Source organism: Oncorhynchus mykiss, chromosome 8 (assembly GCF_057628025.1).
Source record: "Oncorhynchus mykiss isolate SJ-2025 chromosome 8, ASM5762802v1, whole genome shotgun sequence".
In the NCBI taxonomy this organism is placed as follows: Eukaryota; Metazoa; Chordata; class Actinopteri; order Salmoniformes; family Salmonidae; genus Oncorhynchus; species Oncorhynchus mykiss.
Genome location: NC_143029.1, coordinates 77,272,409 through 77,294,625, shown reverse-complemented (window position 1 = coordinate 77,294,625; position 22,217 = coordinate 77,272,409). Strand labels below are relative to the sequence as shown.

At 44.0% G+C, this 22,217-nt stretch overlaps 1 protein-coding gene across 2 annotated transcripts in view; it reads right to left on the bottom strand.

The window, feature by feature from the left end:
* Nucleotides 1-2,395: 2,395 nt before the first annotated feature.
* Nucleotides 2,396-22,217, bottom strand: part of LOC110530620 (capping protein, Arp2/3 and myosin-I linker protein 3) — a 54,373-nt gene continuing 34,551 nt past the window's right edge. Inside the window, exons 15-40 of one of the 2 annotated variants that reach the window (XM_036986261.2) lie at nt 21,782-21,858; nt 17,619-17,723; nt 17,143-17,212; nt 16,970-17,051; nt 16,770-16,866; nt 16,623-16,677; nt 14,046-14,218; nt 13,680-13,748; nt 13,208-13,301; nt 12,923-13,021; nt 12,709-12,828; nt 12,494-12,607; nt 12,094-12,269; nt 11,903-11,990; nt 11,620-11,733; nt 11,472-11,538; nt 7,732-7,919; nt 6,979-7,058; nt 6,779-6,898; nt 6,365-6,542; nt 5,744-6,146; nt 5,518-5,627; nt 5,196-5,433; nt 4,975-5,043; nt 4,509-4,619; nt 2,396-3,806 (exon numbers count right to left, since the gene is read on the bottom strand). In XM_036986261.2, coding sequence (XP_036842156.2) covers nt 3,760-3,806; nt 4,509-4,619; nt 4,975-5,043; nt 5,196-5,433; nt 5,518-5,627; nt 5,744-6,146; nt 6,365-6,542; nt 6,779-6,898; nt 6,979-7,058; nt 7,732-7,919; nt 11,472-11,538; nt 11,620-11,733; nt 11,903-11,990; nt 12,094-12,269; nt 12,494-12,607; nt 12,709-12,828; nt 12,923-13,021; nt 13,208-13,301; nt 13,680-13,748; nt 14,046-14,218; nt 16,623-16,677; nt 16,770-16,866; nt 16,970-17,051; nt 17,143-17,212; nt 17,619-17,723; nt 21,782-21,858 — 3,144 coding nt within the window. In that variant the 3' untranslated portion in view covers nt 2,396-3,759. The remainder of the gene's footprint in view (nt 3,807-4,508; nt 4,620-4,974; nt 5,044-5,195; nt 5,434-5,517; nt 5,628-5,743; nt 6,147-6,364; nt 6,543-6,778; nt 6,899-6,978; nt 7,059-7,731; nt 7,920-11,471; nt 11,539-11,619; nt 11,734-11,902; nt 11,991-12,093; nt 12,270-12,493; nt 12,608-12,708; nt 12,829-12,922; nt 13,022-13,207; nt 13,302-13,679; nt 13,749-14,045; nt 14,219-16,622; nt 16,678-16,769; nt 16,867-16,969; nt 17,052-17,142; nt 17,213-17,618; nt 17,724-21,781; nt 21,859-22,217) is intronic. The other variant, XM_036986262.2, reaches the window with a different exon arrangement.

The following is a 22,217-nucleotide window of genomic DNA, read 5'->3' as shown; positions in this document are numbered from 1 at the left end:
TCTTTTATATTGACGACGCTATTGTCCGGTTGAAATATTATTGATTATTTAGGCTAAAAACAACCTGAGGATTGATTATAAACATCGTTTGACATGTTTCTACGAACTTTACGGATACTATTTGGAATTTACGTCTGCCTCTTGTGACCGCATTTGAGCCATTGGATTACTGAACAAAATGCCCCAACAAAATGTAGGTTTTTGGATATAAAGAGGGACTTTATCAAACAAAACAAACATTGATTGTGTAATTGGGAGTCTTGTGAGTGCAACCATACGAAGTTCATAAAAGGTAAATGATTAATTGTATTTCTATTTCAATCTTTCGTGACTAATCTACTTGGCTGCTAACTGCTTGTAATGTTTTGTGCGCTGAGCGCTGTCCTCAGTGACTGGGTTTGCTTTCCCCGTAAAGCCTTTTTGAAATCTGACACGGCGGCTGGATTAACAACAAGTTAAGCTATTTTGATGTATTACACTTGTGATTTCATGAAAGTTAAATATTTATATTCATTAAATCACAAGTGAAATATAGTGAAACACAGCTTAGCCTTTTGTTAATCACCCTGTCATCTCAGATTGTGAAATTATGCTTTACAGCCAAAGCAAGATAAGCATTTGTGTAAGTTTATCGATAGCCTAGCCTAGCATTATGTCCAGCAAGCAGCAGGAAGCTTGGTCATGAAAATCAGAAAAGCAATCAAATTAAATCGTTTACCTTTGATGAGCTTCGGATGTCTCACGAGACTCCCAGTTAGACAGCAAATGTTCATTTTGTTCCATAAAGATTATTTTTATAGCCGAAAAACCTCATTTTCTTGTTCACGTTTTGTTGAGAAATCCACCGGTCACGACAACGGCAAAACAAATTACAAATTAGATCCATAATATCGACAGAAACATGGCAAACGTTTTTTATAATCAATCCTCAAGGTGTTTTTCAAATATCTATTCGATAATATATCAACCGGGACAGCGCAACAACGCACCCAAAAATGAGAAAATAACTACATTATTGTTTAACTGTGCAACCATTGAAAATAATGTTATATGATGATACATAAGGGTTCAATATTATACATATTTGTAAGTGCATTTACAAATGGTTAATAGCTGGATGTAAATAGTGGCTCACTATTTGACAAGCACTGACAGGCTATCACACTATTTTGACCAATTTGTTATAACCCATTTGATGTTTTATAATGCATTTACAAATGATTAAATTACCATTAATAACATCGTTGCAAACCCTTTATAAACCCTTTACAAATTAATGAATGTTGACTTTTTACACAGCAAATTTAATCCTTGCCTAATTCATTTCTTCTTGGACCCTCTTTCAGTAGAAGGCTACCTCAAGCAAATCGATGCCTCCAATTCTATGAAAAAATCATTTTTACAGACACTGCTCACATATAGTTTGTGTGGCTAACACGGAACCCAAACCGGCTGCGCGCATGCTCCATCGTGCATACATTTATTTTGTCCCCCTACACCAAACGCTATCATGACATGCAGGTTAAAATATCAAAACAAACTCTGAACCAATTACATTAATTTGGGAACAAGTCAAAAAGCATTAAACATTTATGGCAATTTAGCTATTTAGGCTAGCTAATTTGTCCTGGGATATAAACATTGAGTTGTTATTTTACCTGAAATGCACAAGGTCCTCTCCTCTGACAATTAATCCACATATAAAACGGTCAACCGAATCATTTCTAGTCATCTCTCCTACTTCCAGACTTTTTCATCTTTGAACTTATATGGTGATTGGCATCTAAACGTTCAGAGTATTACTACACCGACCGGCAACACAGTTCGTCTTTCAATCACCCACATGGGTATAACCAATGAGGAGATGGCACATGGGTACCTGCTTCTATAAACCAATGAGGAGATGGGAAAGGCAGGACTTGCTGCGAGATCTGCGTCAGAAATCTAACTGATTTCTATTTTAGCCCTTGGCAACGCAGACGCTCGTGAGCAGTGTGGGTGCAATAATTGAATAACATAGGTTTCTAAATTTATTTTGCAACGCTTGCGCACGCGACGCGAGCGGTGTGGTCAGCCTATTACACTTCAGCTCCACTATAAGCGTCCTGTGCATCATTTCAATGTGACGTTCTACCTGCAACACGGAGAGTGTAGAGGACCAGAGGGGAAGAACATCTTTATTCTATTTCCCCTACTGTACTGTACCATATTCATTGATTATGGGTATGTACAATAGCTTTGGTTCAGTTTTTCACAAGTACTCTCAAATTGTTGCTAGTGATCCTCTAATCACACGTTGCTTTTGTTTACATTGTGAACATAGCCAATGTAGATACCGTTTCTGCTAGCTAGTAGCTTATTGACTTCATAAATCTTAGTAAAATAACCAGTGGTGTCGAATTGAGGCCATTTGCAACCAAAATCAACTTTATTTCTCATTATTTACAATTCACAAGATATAATGAACATAAGTATCAGCAGTCAAATTGAACCTCTGCGATTCTTAAGCTTGGACGCGAGTGCAACACGGGCAGCATAGCAGCTTTCATTGATTTCAAAGGAAGCATTCCCTCAACGGCTTATGTCTGGCTGCAATGCTGGATGCCCAATGGCTGTAGTGTAGAAGGGCAGTTCGGCTGCTTTAACACAATTCTGTTATTTTTTCACTAATTGGTATTTTGACCAATCACATCAGCTCTGAAAAGTATCTGATGTGATTGGTCAAAAGACCAATTAGTGTAAAAAAAATAAATAATCAGAATTGGGCTACTTGTCTAAACTCAGCCTGACTAACTTGTTTCGTCCAAGTAATGGTTTCATCACTCAGCTGAAAGTATTTGGCCACCTCTGCTGGCACTACATAGCACTGCTCCAAAACCCATGGATGCAATTTTCCTAGTGGGCCAGATCTCACACACCAAAAAAATATGGAAGAGTTCCCGATGCAGAAGTCAGGTTGGGGTGTTTTTTGTCCCCAAGAGAGAGTGCATCATCAGTTTGGTTCCTTTGGTAAAATCATTTTTTATTGATTGTTTAATCATATATGGATTTTTTGAAAATATACTAATTTCAGTCCTGTAAAATGTATTTAAAACAGATTTAAACAAACTGCAATTATGTTCCATTGATCAACTAATAGATATAATGATAAACAATACATGTCATCGTCTAAATCTTCACTTATCATACACCATAGGAAAAACATCCTTAAAACATCCGATCATATTCATTATAACCTTATTGTAAATAAAAACATGAAGTTACCTGTTACCATGTAATGACTTAGTAATAACAATGGTTAGTGCAGTTAAAAAAAAAACATATATTCAATATTGACATAATACTGGTTTAGAATAAATACCAACTCATTCTTACAGTAGCAGTGTCACAAATTGTCAATGAAAGAAAGACGAGGGAGAATGAGAAATATGATCAAAGATTTTTGTACAACAAGAAGTGCAAGAAATACCAGCATGAGAATACCAGAGGGCCCTCAGACACCTGTGTGTGTGTGTGTCCTCTGTAAAGGAATGAAAGCAAGTGCAACTGAGTATGAGAAAGGGAAAAAATCATGCATGTTTAGCCAATATGAGAGAAATTACTACTGTATATGAGGATAACCACAGTTGGGTCTATGGTGACCAAGTTCATAACTTCCCTTTTCTATCTATCTGTCTCGCGCTCTCTTCACGTCTCACGCTCTCTTCACATCTCCCGACAGCTGTCCTGAACATTGTCTTTGCCTCCTGACGTTTGTTGTCATGACGTCTCACCGTTGCCGGTGCCGGGCTCGGGACATTCAGGACCTAGACAGCACACAGACAGAGTTGAATGTCAGGGTCCTGGTTTGGTCTAATCTAATCTGCCATTAAAAGGATAATTCAACATTTTGGCAAATAGGCCCTTTTTTTCTACTTAGATGCTCCTGTAGACTTCCAATCATTGCGCTAATGCTAGTTAGAAATGGCTCCAGAAATGACATTTAACTTTCTTAATCTGACTCTGGTTAAGTAGAAAAAAGGGCTTAATTGACAAAATGTCAACATTTGAGTCATTTAGCAGACGTTCTTATCCAGAGCGATTTCAGGAGAAATTAGGGTTAAGTGCCTCGTTTAAGGGCACAGACAGATTTTTCTCCTAGTCAGCTCGAGGATTTGAACCAGCAACCTTTCAGTTACTTGCCGAACGCTCTTAACCGCTAGACTACCTGCCGCTAAGAATCTCCCCAAACACTCATCCTGTCTGGAATTTTTCAACTAGATTTGAATGCCCATCATGGCCCAGTATCTGGGACACAGTCAACTAGATGTTAATGGCCCAGTGTTTCCTGACCATGTGACACATTGGGTTAGGGTTAGACTGTCATGACATGTCAATTCTCTTTCACCACTGAGCCATGAAAAGAAGGCTTTGAACAGGCTCGCACACACAAACAAACTACAGAATGACCATTCAGACATACACATGCGGTATGGCACAGAGCGTGGTCCAGAGACACAGATACATACACCCAGTGTCCAGAGATCTGTTTCTGTTCTGGGGGAGTCTGGGTTTTTTCACAGGGGATTCGCGATCTGAGAACCCCCTCTCCAGATCGTTGGGACTGTCCGGTTCCATGCCTGAAGGAAAATGATATGAGACACACACACAGGGCCACACAGAGGGTGACTGGGTCACACAGGGGCATGTTGCAGGAATGTAGCAGTCATGATAAACATCCTAAGAGATCTACTGGAATGTCCATGGCAGAGCAATGGACCAAGTATATAACAGAGACAATGAGACTGCATTCAATGACTGAAATAACAAGCATATAAATGCATAAAATCAGAAACCCAAATTGAAAATCTATCATAAGACAAGCACATTCCTGCAAACATCTGTAGACAAACATGCATGTACAGCACACATTCACACATGCAGTGAACCCGCTAACACACACACACACACACTCGCTCACGGTCACACACATACCTGCGTCACATGAGTTTGCTTTCCTGTTGCGATGTGCCTTCAGTGGAAAACCATTTGTTCCTCCCTCATCTGATTGAATTGTCAAAATGTCAACCTTAGCCATCATCAACAACATTTTCTTAGCCATGAATGATTTGTTGGTCAAGAAAGGAACCAATTATCATTACAATTAATAATAATTTCTTAAAACCATCTTCAATGGTATTTCATCACAGTGGTACCTTGACAACCAGCAGGTGGTAGACCTGCGTCTACCACCGGCTTGGTAGACGCAGGTGGCACAGGAGGCAGGCTTTTCATCTCATTAGTTCCTCCATCTTGAGTGACAGAAGGACCAGACAAATCAAAAGTGGGCTTGGTAGAGGCAGTTGGAACAGGAGGCGGGGTTCTCTCATTGGCTGTTTCCTCAGGTGGAGTGACAGCAGACGGTGTCTTTGGAGAAGTCTTATCTTTACCAGGCTGTGGAGAGAGAATGTACACGTAGTTAGATACAGACTACCGTACACAAACAATGATACAAGCAATTAGGGGACACACACCCACCTTTTCAGGAATGGGAGGACGCTGTCCTTCTGCTCCTCTGTCTTTCTTTTCATTCTTCTCCTCTTCTAACCCGTCTCTATCTATCCATCCTACACCATCTGTTGATTTATCTTAAAAAGGAAGAAAGTGTGAAACAAGTTAAATTGTAATTTTGTTACAACTCTACATCCATGGCACATGCAGCACCCGGAGCCATAAAAGCATCTAGATATTTATGTTGCAGTACCGGAACTCCCCTGCAGGTGTCTCTGTCTCATGCTGGCCAGACTGGGCTTGCTGCTCTGAGAAGGGGGTTCTGATTTCTGTCCACAGGGGGCTCCCTCCTGCCTATCCAACGACTCTGTCACCTTTGTCCCTCTGTCCACCTCCTTCTGTGTGTCTGTCTGAGTGCTGGGCATTGGCAGGTCCTGACTGACTGGCTCTGTCTGTCTGTCAGGCTGTCTGTCAGGCTGTCTGTCTGTCAGAGAAGCGGAGGACATTGCATGTCCATTGGCATGGGTCTCTGTCTGGATGTCTGATGTAGTCGATCTGTCAGTGTCTCTGTCCACTGGTCTGGTCTCAAAGCTACTGTCGGAGTCCTCATCTTCTGCTCCGATACAACTGTACACCATGCTGACCAGGTCTGAAGGCTGGAAGGTGGGAGAGAGAGGGAGAGAGCGAGGGAAAGAGAGAGAGAAAATTGTAAGGCTTAGACTGTGTCGTATGCAGTAGATAACATAGAAAGTAAAAGCATACATGCTGTACTATGATAATGAGTGGAATAAACCAGGAGATGACTAGTCAGGTCAAGTAAAACTCTTGGCCCTATTCATGAGCTAGGGACAGATCTACAGTGGTATGTTCCTACCTGTCTCTGTGTGAGACAGTGGGGGCTGGGGCTGGCCCCCCTCATCCCAGGCAGTGGTACGCTCTGGATGGGCCTGGGGGACGGCATCATCCTCCCATTGGCCCCCACCTCAATCATGGCCTCCACCTTCCCAGGATCCTTAGGGTGCTGAATCATAGAGTACACATTCTCTGAGCCACTACATAGAGAGACAGAGGACAGAGGACAGAGGACAGAGGACAGAGGACAGAGGACAGACAGACAGACAGACAGACAGACAGACAGACAGACAGACAGACAGACAGACAGACAGACAGACAGACAGAGAGAGAGAGAGTTGATCCGTTTATTAAATAGTTGTTGGTAACAATTAATGAACCATTTATAACAAGGACATGTAATCATGTGAATGACTTTTCATGACTCCCTCCGTACTCCGTTTCCTGATTGGAGATGGTGGAATTGCGATTCTTGCGGAACCCAGAGAAGATTGACAGCACACTGCGTCTCTTCTTCCTCCTCAGGGACTGAGCATGATGAAGTGATGACAGCTGACTGGTGGGGAGAGATACAGATATGGGTACCGGGTCAGTCAGAGCACTAGTGTGTGTGTGTGTGTATTGTGTAAATCCTACCTGTCAGTCAGGACTCTCTTGGTGTAGAAATCAGGCAGTCCATCCTCCAGCAGGTTGACTCCTCCGTTCTCTGAACAGTGCTGAGAGGACAAAGATAACAGGCTTCCAATACAGCCAAACAAACACACACACACACACACACACACACACACACACACACACTACAGCCACCAACAACATGTTTCTGTCTTACTGAAACTACTGCAGTGCTGACACAGCCAATTATAATTTACAATGACTGGCTGTAGGACTATTCCCTATATAGATCACTACTTTTGACTAGGTTCCATAAGGCTCTGGTCAAAAGAAGTGCAATATATAGACAAAATGGGTGCCATTTGGGATGCAGCCGAGGAATCTGATAGCCTGCCAATAGAGAGCTCTATTCAGAGCTCAACATGATTCCACATGACTAGATCACTAACCTGTTTTAACCGATTAAGAAACGCTTCTAACAACGACAAAAAACAAAACAAATTGACAAACGTTGCCTCGCGGATTGAAGAATGTCATAAACAATGTGGCATGAAAAAAAAACTGGATGACAAATTTGAGCATAAAAGGAAAGTGGATTTTAACTGTGGTAAATAGAAAATAAAGTAAACCCTGTTTGACTCAGATGCTAGGTCCAGCACCCACCCCTCATCCATACCCCCTATGCACTTGAAGATATGAGAAGGTTGGACAGGTACAGTATTGTAGAAGCAATATGGTAGAAAGTCATAGAGGTTGCTATGAGCAAAGGTGACTCACTGTGTCCAGAGGGACTTGTCCTCGGCTGTGCCTTCGAGGGGGCCGCGGCCTGGCGTGCGTCACGTGGTGCAGTGGTGCACCATGGGTAGGCAATGAGGATAGACACTCCCATGATGCTGAGCGGGACAGGGGGGCAGAGTGAGACAGGGCCGAGGGTGGAGGAGAGGAGGTGGGATCATCTCCCAGACCTGAGAGAGGGAAAGAGGGGTGGGTCAAATCAAATCACTTTGTGGGTAAGGCGGAGTCAGGCGCAGGACACAGAGATGAGTAATAATAGTAACTTTACTAAAAAAATAATAACAAGGAGAACGAAAATCCAAAATCACATAAATGAGACAACTCACAACAATAAACACGCACAAAACCATGATGGCTCCAGAGGGTTAAATAGGGAAATAATGAAAACGTAATGGGAACCAGGTGTGTACAATACAGACAAAACAAATGGAAAAAGAAATGTAGATCGGTGGAGGCTAGAAAGTCGGCGACGTCGACCGCCCCCCGAACAAGGAGAGGCACCAACTTCGGCAGAAGTTGTGACACATGCGCCCTGAATACAACACGTGTAGACTTTACCGTGAAATGCTTACGTACGGGCCCTTTCCCAACAATGCAGACTTAAAAAGTAAAAGAAATGTGCGAAATAAAAAAGGAAATAGTAACACAATAAAATAACAATAGCGAGGCTATATACAAGGAGTACCAGTACCGAGTCAATGTGCAGGGATACGAGGTAGTTGAGGTAAAATGTACATATATGTAGGGGTAAAAGTGACTAGGCAATCAGGATAGATAATGAACAGAGTAGCAGCAGCGTATGTGAAGGGTGTGAAAGTGTGTGTGTGTGTGTGTGTGTGTGTGTGTGTGAGGGTATATAGTGTGAGTAAATAGTCTGGGTAACAACTCGAATAACTGTTCAGCAGTATTATGGCTTGGGGGTATATAGCGTGAGTAAATAGTCTGGGTAACAACTCAAATAACTGTTCAGCAGTATTATGGCTTGGGGGTAGAAGCTGTTCAGGAGCCTTTTTGTCCCAGACTTGGTGCTCCGGTACCGCTTGCAGTGCACCTGCAGAGAGAACAGTCTAAGACTTGGGTGGCTGCAATCTGACAAATTTTAGGTCTTCCTCTAACACTGCCTCCTGGTATAGAGGTCCTGGATGGCACGCACTATCCTCTGTAGCGCCTTGCAGTCAGATACCAAGCAGTTGCTATACTAAGCTGTGATGCAACCAGGCAAGAAGCTTTCAATGGTAGACCTGTCAAATCTTTTCAGCCTCCTGAGGGGGACGAGGCATTTTCATGCCCTCTTCACAACTGTGTTGGTTCGCTTGGACCATGATAGGTCCTTAGTGATGTGGACACCGAGGAACTTGAAGTTCTCAACCCACTCCATTACAGCCCTGTTGATGTGAATGGGGGACATGCTTGGCCCTTCGGTTTTCTGTAGTCCACAATCAGTTCCTTTCTCTTGCTGACGTTGAGGCTGACAGGTCTCTGACCTCTTCCCTATAGGCTGTTTCATCACTGTCGGTGATCAAGCTTACCACTGTTTTGTCGTCGGCAAACTTAATGATGGTGTTGGAGTTGTTTGCGGCTACGCAGTTGTGGGTGAACAGGAAGTACTGGAGGGGACTAAGCATGCACTCCTGAGAGCGTGTGTTGTTGTCTACCCCCCTGTCTACCCACCTGGGGGTGGCCCGTTAGGAAGTCCAGGATCCAGTTGCAGAGGTAGATGTTCAGTCCCAGGTTCCTTAGCTTAGTGATGAGCTTGAAGGGTACTATGGTGTTGAACGCTGAACTGTAGTCAATGAACAGCATTCTCACGTAGGTGTTATTTTCGTCCAGGTAGGAAAGGACAGTGTGAAGGGCAATAGGGATTGCGTCATCTGTGGATCTGTTGGGGCGGTATGCGAATTGGAGTGGGCCCGGGTGATGGGAGCCATGACCAACCTTTTAAAGCATGTCATGGCTACAGATGTGAGTGCTACGAGGCTGTAGTCATTTAGACAAGTTACCTTGTCATTCTTGGGCACAGGGACTATGGAGGTCTGCTTGAAACATGTAGGTATTACAGACTGGATCAGTGAGAGGTTGAAAATGTCAGTGAATACACATGCCGGCTCGTCAGCGTACGCTCCGAGTAGGCATCCTGATAATCCTTCTGGCTCTGCGGCCTTCTGAATGTTAACCTGTCATCTGCTATGGAGAGCGTGATCACAGTCATCCTGAACAGCTGTGCTCTCATGCAAGGTATGGTGTTGCTTGCCTCGAAGTGAGCATAGAAGGCATTTAGCTTGTCTGGTAGGCTTGTGTCACTGGGCAGCCCGTGGCTGGGTTTCCCTTTGTAATTTATGATAGTTTGCAAGCCCCGCTACATCCAATGAACGTCAGAGCTGGTGAAGTAGGATTCTATCTTAGTGCTGTTGATGCTTTTCTTGTTTGATGGTTCGTCGGAAGGCGTAGTGAAGTGTATTATTAAGATTTATTAAGTGTTCGATTTAGTGTCCAGCTTTTTCAAAGCGGCAGCTCTAGCCTTTAGTTCAGATGCGGATGTTGCCTGTATTCCATGGCTTCTGGTTGGGATATGTACGTATGGTCACTGAGGGGACGACGCCATCGATGCACTTACTAATGAAACCAGTGACTGATGTGGTAAACTCCTCAATACCATCGGATGAATCCCGGAACATATTCCAGTCTGTAGCTTAGCATCCGTTTCGTCGGACCAGTTCCATATTGAGGGAGTCACTGGTACTTCCTGTTTGAGTTTTTGCTTGTAAGCAGGAATCAGGTGGATAGAGTTATGGTCATATTTGCCAAATGGAGGGCGAGGGAGAGATTTGTATGGATCTCTGTGTGTGGAGTAAAGGTGATCTAGAGTTTTCGCCTCTGCTGGTAGAAATGAGGTGCAACGGATTTCAGTTTCCCTGCATTAAAATCCCCAACCACTAGGAGCGCCACCTCTGGGTGAGCATTTTCTTGTTTGCTTATGGCCCTGCACAGCTCATTCAGTGCAGTCTTAGTGGCAGCATCGGTTGTGGTGGTAAATATACCACTACAAAAAATATAGATGAAAACTCTCTTGATAAATAGTATGGTATACATCTTATCATGAGGTATTCTAACTTAGGTGAGCAGAACCTCAAGAACCTCGATTTCCTTAATATTATAGATTAGAGACACACCACCCTTGAGTTTGCCCGACGCTGCCATTCTGTCCTGCCGATGTATTGAAAAAACAGCTAGATATCCTTGTTCAGACACGTCTCGGATAAACATACAATATTACAGTCCTTCAGATCATGTTGATAGGATAGTTTCGAACGGAGCTCGTCCAGTTAATTTTCCAGTGATTGTACGTTCACCAATAGAACAGAGGGTAGAAGCAGTTTATCCATTCACCAACATAGTCTCGTCAGGTGTCCTGCACGCCGGCCTCTATAACACCGACTCTTCCTTTTTCGAGTGTCAGGGATTTGGGCCTGGTCCAGAATGAGCTGTATGTCCTTTGCTGCCGACTCATTGAAGTAGAAATCCTCATCCAAATCGAGGTTAGTGATCACTGTTCTGATGTCCAGAAGCTATGTTCGGTCATAGGAAACAATATGTACAAAATAGCGTAACTAGTAAAATAGCTGCTGTTCTCTCCAGCGCCATTCTCGTCAAACTTATGTTAATGCACATATAATGCCCTGTAAAAAAGACTAATATTGATTTAGTTAATCAGGAGAGCTTACTCAGTCTGGTGGACACAGGCCGAATCCTTCGGGTTCTGGCGCTGCGCTTCTGGATGGCAATGGTGTCCTAGTAAGACACAGAGAAAGGAAAGGTGATAAGAGTAATGGAAAAATGCAATCATACACGTACAACCACCCACACACGTACGATGTTCATGCCCAGGCCTTCCTCATCAGGGAAGTCCAGTGTGTCTGTGATTCTGATGGTGTGTCTGCCTGTTCCTCCATCATCCCAACGCTTCACCTGGGACACCTGACGAAGCTGAGACAACAAAGCCATCTACTTGTTAAGACTACATGAACTGGTGTGAGAAAAAGAGTTGACAAAACTGAGACTGCACTAAGTCACTGTTATAGATACACTTGCATATTTTCCAGCCAGATCAAGACTGAGACACAGATAGAGAGAGATAGTGTGCGTGTGTTAGTACCAGGGCTTTGTGAGTGGTGTAGAGTTCCTGAAGGATCTGGTCCACTATGGAGTTGGTCAGATAGGAGACCACAGACAGCTTTACCTCCCTGAGAGAGAGAGAGAGAGAGAAAATACTTCCTTCAAATTCCTTCTTTCTCTTTAGTCTAGACCCTTTTCATCTCCTCTCGCATTTCTTCTTCCCGCACTTACTCCAGGGCTCTGTTGATGTCCTGTGCTGCTCTCTCCATCAGGGCGGTGCGGATGGTGGAGCGAGGGATAGAGACGCGTTCTGAGATGGATGAGAGCGGAGGGTTGAGTCTCTCTGCTGCAGAGGAGGACATGGGACACAACTCCCGACACAGAGACACCATGGAGTCTACTATCACCTAGGAATAAACGGAAGTCAGTCATTATAGCAAACAATATGTTAGTCCCTCATTCAATAAGTCCTGTCTCTGATAAGAATCACAGTACCGTATTTCCTTATCAGCAACCTTGACCAGGTTTCCTGTAAGGGAATACATCTATCCATCTACAGTATCTATTTCTGAATGAATCCATCATGATCCAACTCCAACCATGCAGTGGAGAGGAGTGTTAAGTAGTCTACCTGTAGTTCCTTATCAGCAGCCTTGGTCAGCTCTCCTGCCAGAAAGTCCAGTTTCTGTCTGACAGGCCCATCCACTGAGAGAACATGAACCAGCTCACACAGAGATGGGTATAGCTGAGAGGGCGAGAGAGGAGCTTAAAATATATAAACACACACATAGTATAGCTGAGAGAGACAGAAAGAGTGGTTTAGAATATACACTAACACACACTTACCGCACGAGAGTTTCTGGCCTCCTTCAGGACCTGTCTGGCAGCCTGCAGCTCCTTTCCTTCTTCTGAGCCTCGGAGAACACACACCTGCTGGTGTACGCGTACACACAGCCGCTCCATCACCTGACACACACGCATACACACTGCCGTCAGTCTGTGGAGTTTTGACTTAAAGACTGTCTTCTCGTAAAAATCACAGTGCACACAGTATTTGTACCTGTTCAGCAGTGCTGGTGACCAGGCCCTGGTGTAGACGCAGAGCCTGTTTCTGAGAGAACCTCTGGGTCTGGTTGTTCCTCAGCAGAGCATGCTGGATCTGACAGATGGAGGGAGGGTATGTGATGGAAGAAGAGTGAAAGAGAGATGGTTTTACAAAGTAAACTGAACAGAGGAGAAATAAGTACATATGAGAGATGGATATGAGACACAAGCTGTTGAAAACAGTCATGATGTCATGGTGTGATTAAGTCATGGTGTGATATCACACCCCCAGGTAACCCACCTTGGTCAGTGCTTGGTCAATCTTCTCAGGTGCGCTTCGGTATGCCTGTGTGACATCACTGAGGGGGATAGGCATGTACTGCAGGGTGAAGTTACTGTAAAGAGAGAGTGAGAAAGAGATAAAAGAAGAATCATTAAAAATCCATAACTTTGATATGAATAATTACAGCTACCTTGCCTTTAACTAGTACAGAATGGAAAGGCTTGAGGCAGTAGCGGATAGCGTTCTAATATATTAGCCTCTTTATGTGAATCCTTGTCACTAGAACTCACACAGGCAGCCCTACCGCACAAACAGGTCAGAGTGCTGATGAAATGCTGTGCAATGACAAACGCTTGACTGCAAAGCAAGCTCAAAGTTACATCTGTCTATGGACTTTAATGAGAGTCTCTCGTGTTCAAGTTTGTTTGAGTGAGAGTGTGTGTGTGTGTGTGTGTGTGTGTCTCTCTCTCTCTCTCTCTCTCTCTCTCACTGTTCCAGGCCCCGAGCCACATCTTGGAATCCTGTAGCCGTGGTGTTATTGCGATCCCACGTCACACTCCTTAGAAGGATCAGATGGGAGGAAGAAAAAGAAAGAAAAAAAAGAAAGACAGAAATAGATCAATAATTGACTTCATAACTACGTCTACAGCTCACATACATAACACCTGTCAAATTACAAATTCAGAATTGCAAAACATGAATAACCTTACAAGTGCTAATAAGTTGCAATGTGTTGACTACAGAGTGTACTGCACAGCCGTATAACAAACCACCTCAATATATTGTCACTGTATTACCTACAGCATAGCAACTGTATAATGCTGCTTCTCCCATCCCCTCCCTCATTCTCTCTTACCTGAGTGTAGTGTTGATTTGCAGGGCTTTGCTGAGCATCTTAGCCCCCGCATCCTCCAGGCTGTTCCCACTCAGATCCACCTTGCGTAGGCAAGCATTGCTTCCCAGAGCATTCACCATCACCGTGCCCCGAGAGCGCAGGCGCGAGTCAGCCAGAGAAAGGGACTGCAGGGCCTGAGGACAGAAGGATAGATAGAGGGATAGAGAAAAGGAGAGGGAGAGCAAGAGAGAGATGGGGCAAAAGGGGTTAAGGGCCTAGGCTCTCAAAGTAAAGTTGTGAAATATGCGTGAGTGAGTGAGTGAGTGAGTGAGTGAGTGAGTGAGTGAGTTGACTCAAAACCCGCAGTCCCCGTGGTTATATCTGCAGGGTGGTCATGAAATAGTGTGTATGAAGGGCGGTGGCGGGTTGAATAAAGAGAAGACAATACATAAAAAAATCCATGAATATATAATTATTGTGCAATACAGTGCATTCAGAAAGTATTCAGACCCCTTGACTTTTTCCACATTTTGTTACGTTACAGCCTTATTCTAAAATTGATTAAATTGATTTCCTCATCAATCTACACACAATACCCCATAATGACAAAGCGAAAACAGGTTTTTAGAAATTTCTGCAAATAGAAGAAAAAAAACGTATTTAAATAAAAATTCAGACCCTATTGAGCTCAGGTGCATCCTGTTTCCATTGATCATCCTTGAGATGTTTATACAACTTGATTGGAGTCCAGCTGTGGTAAATTCAATTGATTCGGGAAAGGCACACTACCTGTCTATATAAGATCCCACAGTTGACAGTGCATGTCAGAGCAAAAACCAAGCGATGAGGTCAAAGGAATTCTCTGCAGAGCTCCGAGACAGGAGATGGCACAGATCTGGGGAAGGGTACCAAAACATTTATGCAAAATTGAAGGTCCCCAAGAACACAGTGGCCTCCATCATTCTTAAATGGAAGAAGTTTGGAATCACCAAGACTCTTCCTAGAGCTGGCCACCCGGCCAAACTGAGCAATTGTGGGACAAGGGCCTTGGTCAGTTAGGTGACCAAAAACCTGATGGTCACCCTGACAGAGCTCCAGAGTTCCTCCTTGGAGATGAGAGAACCTTCCAGAAGGACAACCATCTCTGCAGCACTCCACCAATCTGGCCTTTATGGTAGAGTGGCCAGATGGAAGCCACTCCTCAGTAAAAGGCACAACAGCCAAAAGGCCCATAAAGATTAAGACCATGAAAAACAAGATTCTCTGGTCTGATGAAACCAAGATTGAACTCTTTGGCCTGAATGCCAAGCGTCACATCTGGAGGAAACATGTTCTGTGTGCTTAAGATCGTTGCCCTGTTGGAAGGTGAACCTTGGCCCCAGTCTGATGTCCTGAGCGCTCTGGAACAGGTTTTCATCAAGGATCTCTCTGCACTTTGCACCTTTCATCTTTCCCTCGATCCTGACTAGTCTTCCAATCCCTGCTGCTTAAAAACATCCCCACAGCATGCTGCCACTCTAATCAGCACAATACTTTTCAGCTGTGCTAACATAATTGCAAAAGGGTTTTCTAATGATCAATTAGCCTTTTAAAATGATCAACTTGGATTAGCTAACACAACGTGCCATTGGAAGACAGGAGTGATGGTTGCTGATAATGGGCCTCGGTTCACCTATGTAGATATTCCATAAACAAACCAGCTGTTTCCAGCTACAATAGTAATTTACAACATTAACAATGTCTACACTGTATTTCTGATCAAAAATATGAATTTAACATGTAAAGTGTTGGTCCCACGTTGGTCCTACCTCTTTAAATGTATTTGTGACCAACAGAAGCATATCTGTATTGCCAGTCATGTGACATCCATAGATTAGGGCATAATTCATTTATTTCAATTGACTGATTTCCTTATATGAACTGTAACTCAGTTAAATATTTGAAATTGTTGCATGTTGCGTTTATATTTTTGTTCGGTGTATTTAAATTCGAGACTAACATTGCTCATCCTGATATTTCTTAATTCCTTTATTTCTATTTTGGGCATTTGTGTGTATTGTTTTGTATTCTTACAGTAGGTATTACTGCACTGTTGGAGCTAGAAACACAGGTATTTCACTGCACCTGCGATAACATCTGCTAAATATGTGTATGCGACCAATAACATTTTATTTGATCTATAAAAAACAGAAAATCACTCCTCCATCTCTGACTGTCCAGCGTATGTGTTATATTTGCGGGCTAAGGTCGGATGCAGGCCTTAGTTTCTCACTTTATCACATACGGGTGGGTGGTAGCGGATGGGTTATTGGCAATTGCAGGCGGATAAACAAACAGCTGACTGGCGCATCACTAGTGTGTGTGCATATGTGTGTGTGTGTGTCTGTCTGAGTGCTGTACGTTCATGTTATTTTTGCGAGTTATCAGCATCAACAGCAGTAAATAATGGTGTCAGTTCATCATCATACTAGGGTATGGCAGTGTGTGGGTGAGAAGGTTAAACATGTGAGTACATAAATATACCTGTATCGTACGTGTATGAGTGCGTAGGAGAGTTTGTGTGTCTCAGTGTGTGTTCAAATGCATTATACAACTCACACACTCTTCATCTTGTACTAGCTGAACTAGTTTCTGCAGAATTTCATGTAGTACCCTGCAGACAAAGAATTGGCAGTGTAAGACAAAACATCCATCTTCCCAGGGCGTGTTTCTGAGTGCCTGTGGCGAATGGATTACTGTCCCTACCTGCCCTTGATGTTGAAGTTCTTGCCCAGCAGCAGGTGTTTGAGGGAGGGGTGTCTGGAGAAGGCTGGGATGACACCCAGCAGGTCGCCATCCAACCCTGAGATCAAAGACAGAAACACAGAATAATCCATTTTAACTGCCATATGTTAGCCCTGAAAAGGCTCATAAGACTGTTGCATGCGTAAGGGTCACTCTCTCACCGTTGTCTGATATGTCCAAAGTTCCGATGCAGGCCACTCTAGGAAACAGCTCCTGGAGCACCCCGGCACCTGCAGACCTCAGCTGAGTGAGGAAAGGGGACAGAGAGAAGACTAAATCAAATGGAGAGACAGGAAGGCAAGGTAATTCAGACTGTAGCAGACGGGCACTTCACCTCACAGCCGCTGATGTCCAAGTGTAAATCAGTGATGTGAGGATTGCAAGACAGGCCCAGGAAGAGAGCTCTGAAAAATGGAAGAAGGGAGAGAGAAGCGGTCAAGAAACGTCAATGCATAGCAAACTCATTTCATTTTTTCCCCTTAATTGCTGTGACTAATTTTTCATGCATTTTCCTCAAATGAAACCACGTGGCTTTTCTATTCACACACTGAGTGGTTCTGCAGCCGTCTTAAAGGATTTTGGAGAAAAGGAGCTTAGAGATTACTAAACCTACTTTGCCAAGGACCAGTAAGTGCTTAAAGTCAAAAATGCAAGAGTGTGGTAAAGAAAAAACACACCTTCAGGAAGTTTAGATTTACCAACAAACATGATAAGGAATTCATGTAGGGTAGGTAAATAAATGATAAACTAAGTTAGCTGGTCTTGAGTGAGTCATTTTGGCAATTGGCCAGAGAGGAGTCCCTATCTCACCTCAGGGTGTCCAGAGGAAGCTTCATAGAAGACAGGTTGACGTGTGTGAGACTGAAGGCTGAGCTGAAGAACTGCCTGAAGACAGGAAGAGTCTCCCTCACTTTCCTGAAAGATAAAGAGACAGGGAGAGAGGTAGAGAGGGGGAGAGAGAAAACAAATGAGAGAGAGAAAGAAGTGAGAAGAATAGACATTAAGGCTAGGTCACCATTATTGCACAGTCAACTGCAGTAAATGGCAGGCATTCAAATAACTACTAAAGTCAGCACTGTCAACTGTATTTATTTTCAGCAAACTTAACATGTGTAAATATTTGTAGGAACATAGGATTAAACAACTGAGACATAAACTGAACAAGTTCCACAGACGTGTGACTAACAGAAATTGAATAATGTTTGCCTGAACAAGGGTGGGGGAGGGGTAAAAATCAAAAGTAACAGTCAGTATCTGGTGTGGCCACCAGCTGCATTAAGTACTGCAGTGCATCTCCTCCTCATGGACTGCACCAGATTTGCCAGTTCTTGCTGTGAGATGTTACCCCACTCTTCCACCAAGGCACCTGCAAGTTCCCGGACATTTCTGGGTGAAATGGCCCTAGCCCTCACCCACCAATCCAACAGGTCCCAGACGTGCTCAATGGGATTGAGATCCGGGCTCTTCACTGGCCATGACAGAACACTGACATTCCTGTCTTACAGGAAATCACGCACAGAACGAGCAGTATGGCTGGTGGCATTGTCATGCTGGAGGGTCATGTCAGGATGAGCCTGCTGGAAGGGTACCACATGAGGCAGGAGGATGTCTTCCCATAACGCACAGCGTTGAGATGGCCTGCAATGACAACAAGCTCAGTCCGATGATGCTGTGACACACTGCCCCAGACCGTGACGGACCCTCCACCTCCAAATTGATCCCGCTCCAGAGTACAGGCCTCAGTGTAACGCTCATTCCTTTGACGATAAACATGAATCCGACCATCACCTCAGGTGAGACAAAACCGCGACTCGTTAGTGAAGAGCACTTTGTGCCAGTCCTGTCTGGTCCATCGATGGTGGGTTTGTGCCCATAGGCGACGTTGTTGCCAGTGATGTCTGGTGAGGACCTGACTTAAAACAGGCCTACAAGCCCCCAGTCCAACCTCTCTCAGCCTATTGCAGACAGTATGAGCACTGATGGAGGGATTGTGCGTTCCTGGTGTGACTCGGGAAGTTGTTGTTGACATCCTGTACCTATCCCGCAGGTGTGATGTTAGGATGTACCGATCCTGTACAGGTGTTGTTACGCGTGGTCTGCCACTGCGAGGACGATCAGCTGTCCGTTCTGTCTCCCTGTAGCGCTGTCTTAGGCGTCTCACAGTACGGACATTGCAATTTATTGCCGTGGCCACATCTGCAGTCCTCAGGCCTCCTTGCAGCATGCCTAAGGCACATTCACGCAGATGAGCAGGGACCCTGGGCATCTTTCTTTTGGTGTTTTTCAGAGTCAGTAGAAAGGCCTCTTTTGTGTTCTAAGTTTTCATAATCATGACTTTAATTGCCTACTGTGTGTAAGCGGTTAGTTTCTTAACGACCGTTCCACAGGTGCATGTTCATTAATTATTTATGGTTCATTGAACAAGCATGGGAAACCGTGTTTAAACCCTTTACAATGAAGATCTGTGAAGTTATTTGGATTTTTACAAATTATCTTTGAAAGACAGGGTCCTGAAAAAGGGACGTTTATTTTTTTGCTGAGTTTATGATATCAGAGAATGTGAACAACACGAAACAGTTTAACTTACAAAAATAGTTTTGTATCAAACCATCTGCTAACACAACTAGGCGTGAAATCTTTTCCTTGTGGACCCAGACACACACTTCAGCGGCCCATATGTGGTTGTACACCAGAAGAAGAATAAACTATTTCTAAGCATGTTGGAAAAAGTCATCTGAGCCATAGCAGGTAACAGAAGCATCCAGGCATGGTATGTTCCTAAATAACTAACACCCATTTTAGCCTGACCATTCAAATAATTAAACAGAGGAAGTGGAGAGAGGCAGAAAGATATAGAAAGAGATAGCGGACAAGGGGTTTATGGGGGCTCATGCCAGAGCAGGACATTATGATAACAGGTCTGTGTTCCCAACATGTGCTATCCGACCTATAGGCTCATCAGCATAAATCCTGTCAGACGGGGCTGCAGGCAAGAGACTTAGGCTGGCTTTAGTCACATAGAGATGAGCAACAGATACACACAGCACAGAAGGTCCAGGGTAAACACTGAGTGAGACAGACAGACAGACAGACAGACAGACAGACAGACAGACAGACAGACAGACAGACAGACAGACAGACAGACAGACAGACAGACAGACAGACAGACAGACAGACAGACAGACAGACAGACAGACAGACAGACAGACAGACAGACAGACAGACAGACAGACAGACAGACAGACAGACAGACAGACAGACAGACAGACAGACAGACAGACAGACAGACAGACAGACAGACAGACAGACAGACAGACAGACAGACAGACAGACAGACAGACAGACAGACAGACAGACAGACAGACAGACAGACAGACAGACAGACAGACAGACAGACAGACAGACAGACAGACAGACAGACAGACAGACAGACAGACAGACAGACAGACAGACAGACAGACAGACAGACAGACAGACAGACAGACAGACAGACAGACAGACAGACAGACAGACAGACAGACAGACAGACAGACAGACAGACAGACAGACAGACAGACAGACAGACAGACAGACAGACAGACAGACAGACAGACAGACGATAGCGCTGGCTATAAATATTCATGAGTCTTTCCCTCTTATCAGCTCAAACAGATTTATGTCCCGTTTCATGTGGCGCGATCAGAGCTCAGGCAGAACCACCACGGCTCCAGTGACTGCTGCCACACATACAGCTGATTACCATGACCTAGTGAAGGACAGACACACAGAAAGGGAGGGAGGGAGCGGAGAGCGAGTGAGAAAACAATCAAGAGAGAGATGCAATAGAGAAAGAGAGCCATGAGAGGCATGGAGAAAGAGAGAGAGAGAGAGACAGAGAGACAGAGAGACAGAGAGAAAGAGAGCCATGAGAGGCATGGAGAAAGAGATGTATATTAATAGTAGAAAGAGAGAGAGAGAGACAGAGAGAGAGACAGAGAGAGAGAGAGAGAGAGAGAGACAGAGAGAGAGAGAGACATGAGAGGCATGGAGAAAGATATGTATATTAAGAGTAGAAAGAGAGAGAGAGAGAGAGACAGAGAGACAGAGAGAGAGACAGAGAGAGAGAGAGAGAGAGAGACATGAGAGGCATGGAGAAAGAGATGTATATTAATAGTAGAAAGAGAGAGAGAGATAGACAGAGAGAGAGACAGAGAGAGAGAGAGAGAGAGACATGAGAGGCATGGAGAAAGATATGTATATTAATAGTAGAAAGAGAGAGAGAGAGACAGAGAGACAGAGAGAGAGAGAGAGAGAGACATGAGAGGCATGGAGAAAGAGATGTATATTAATAGTAGAAAGAGAGAGAGAGAGACAGAGAGACAGAGAGAGAGAGAGAGAGACAGAGAGAGAGAGAGACAGAGAGACAGAGAGAGAGAGAGACATGAGAGGCATGGAGAAAGAGATGTATATTAAGAGTAGAAAGAGAGGGAGAGAAATAGTAGAGAGAAAAGAGCTGGAGCGAGAGAGGTGAGTGGGTGAGTGAGAAAATAGTGGCGCGAGAGCCTGGGGATTTGAACAATAACTCCCTTCTAAAATTAGTCTCATTTTTCAGAAACTTTTCCATAATGGAGTAATCTGCAGAGCAGCGATGGGGTTGCGGCTCTGCCAGTCCTGAGGGAGGCCAGGTGAGAGATGGATCTGCTGCTCCAGATTATTCTGATCCAAACTAGTTAAACACTGGCTCAGAGACAGAATAGATAGATGAGGAGGCAACTTGTACAGTTGTACACATCTAATTCGGTCTAGGTGGTAGGTACAGGGGTACATGCCCATCTGTGATAGATCGTCTTGTGCTGGAATGTCTACATGGACACTTTCCTTAGGGATGGTAAGCTGTCATGTAAGCTTACTGGTGGTTGCCCCTCAGGGATAAATAAAGATAAGTGAATAGAATTGGCTTAAGGTCCATTCAAGGGGATAGACAGACACCTCACCTGTGAGAGAAGCAGTTCTTGGAGAGATTCAGGTAAGAGAGATCAGCACAACATCCCCTCAGCAGAGCGCCAAATAACTGTTATGGAGAGAAACCAATACATTAGTAATAATTATGTTTACACAACAACAAATACATACAAATATCAGTCATGAAAATAAGCTTTGCAGTTTCATGGTCATTTTCCTAAAAGTCAAGATTACAATCTGTTAGCAAAAATGCAAATGTTCTGAAAAATCTATTAACAATAAAAGAAAATGACAATTTCAAAAAGTCCACCAGACACTCGACAGGGGAGATTACATTGGAGAAAACAAGATATGAAACCAATAACATCGTCACGATAACTCATCCATAAAGAGAGTGTTCTCCTTTCATCCCAAAAAGACACCAGAGGAAGAGGAGTGAGTTGGGAACAAGTAATGACAGAACAGACG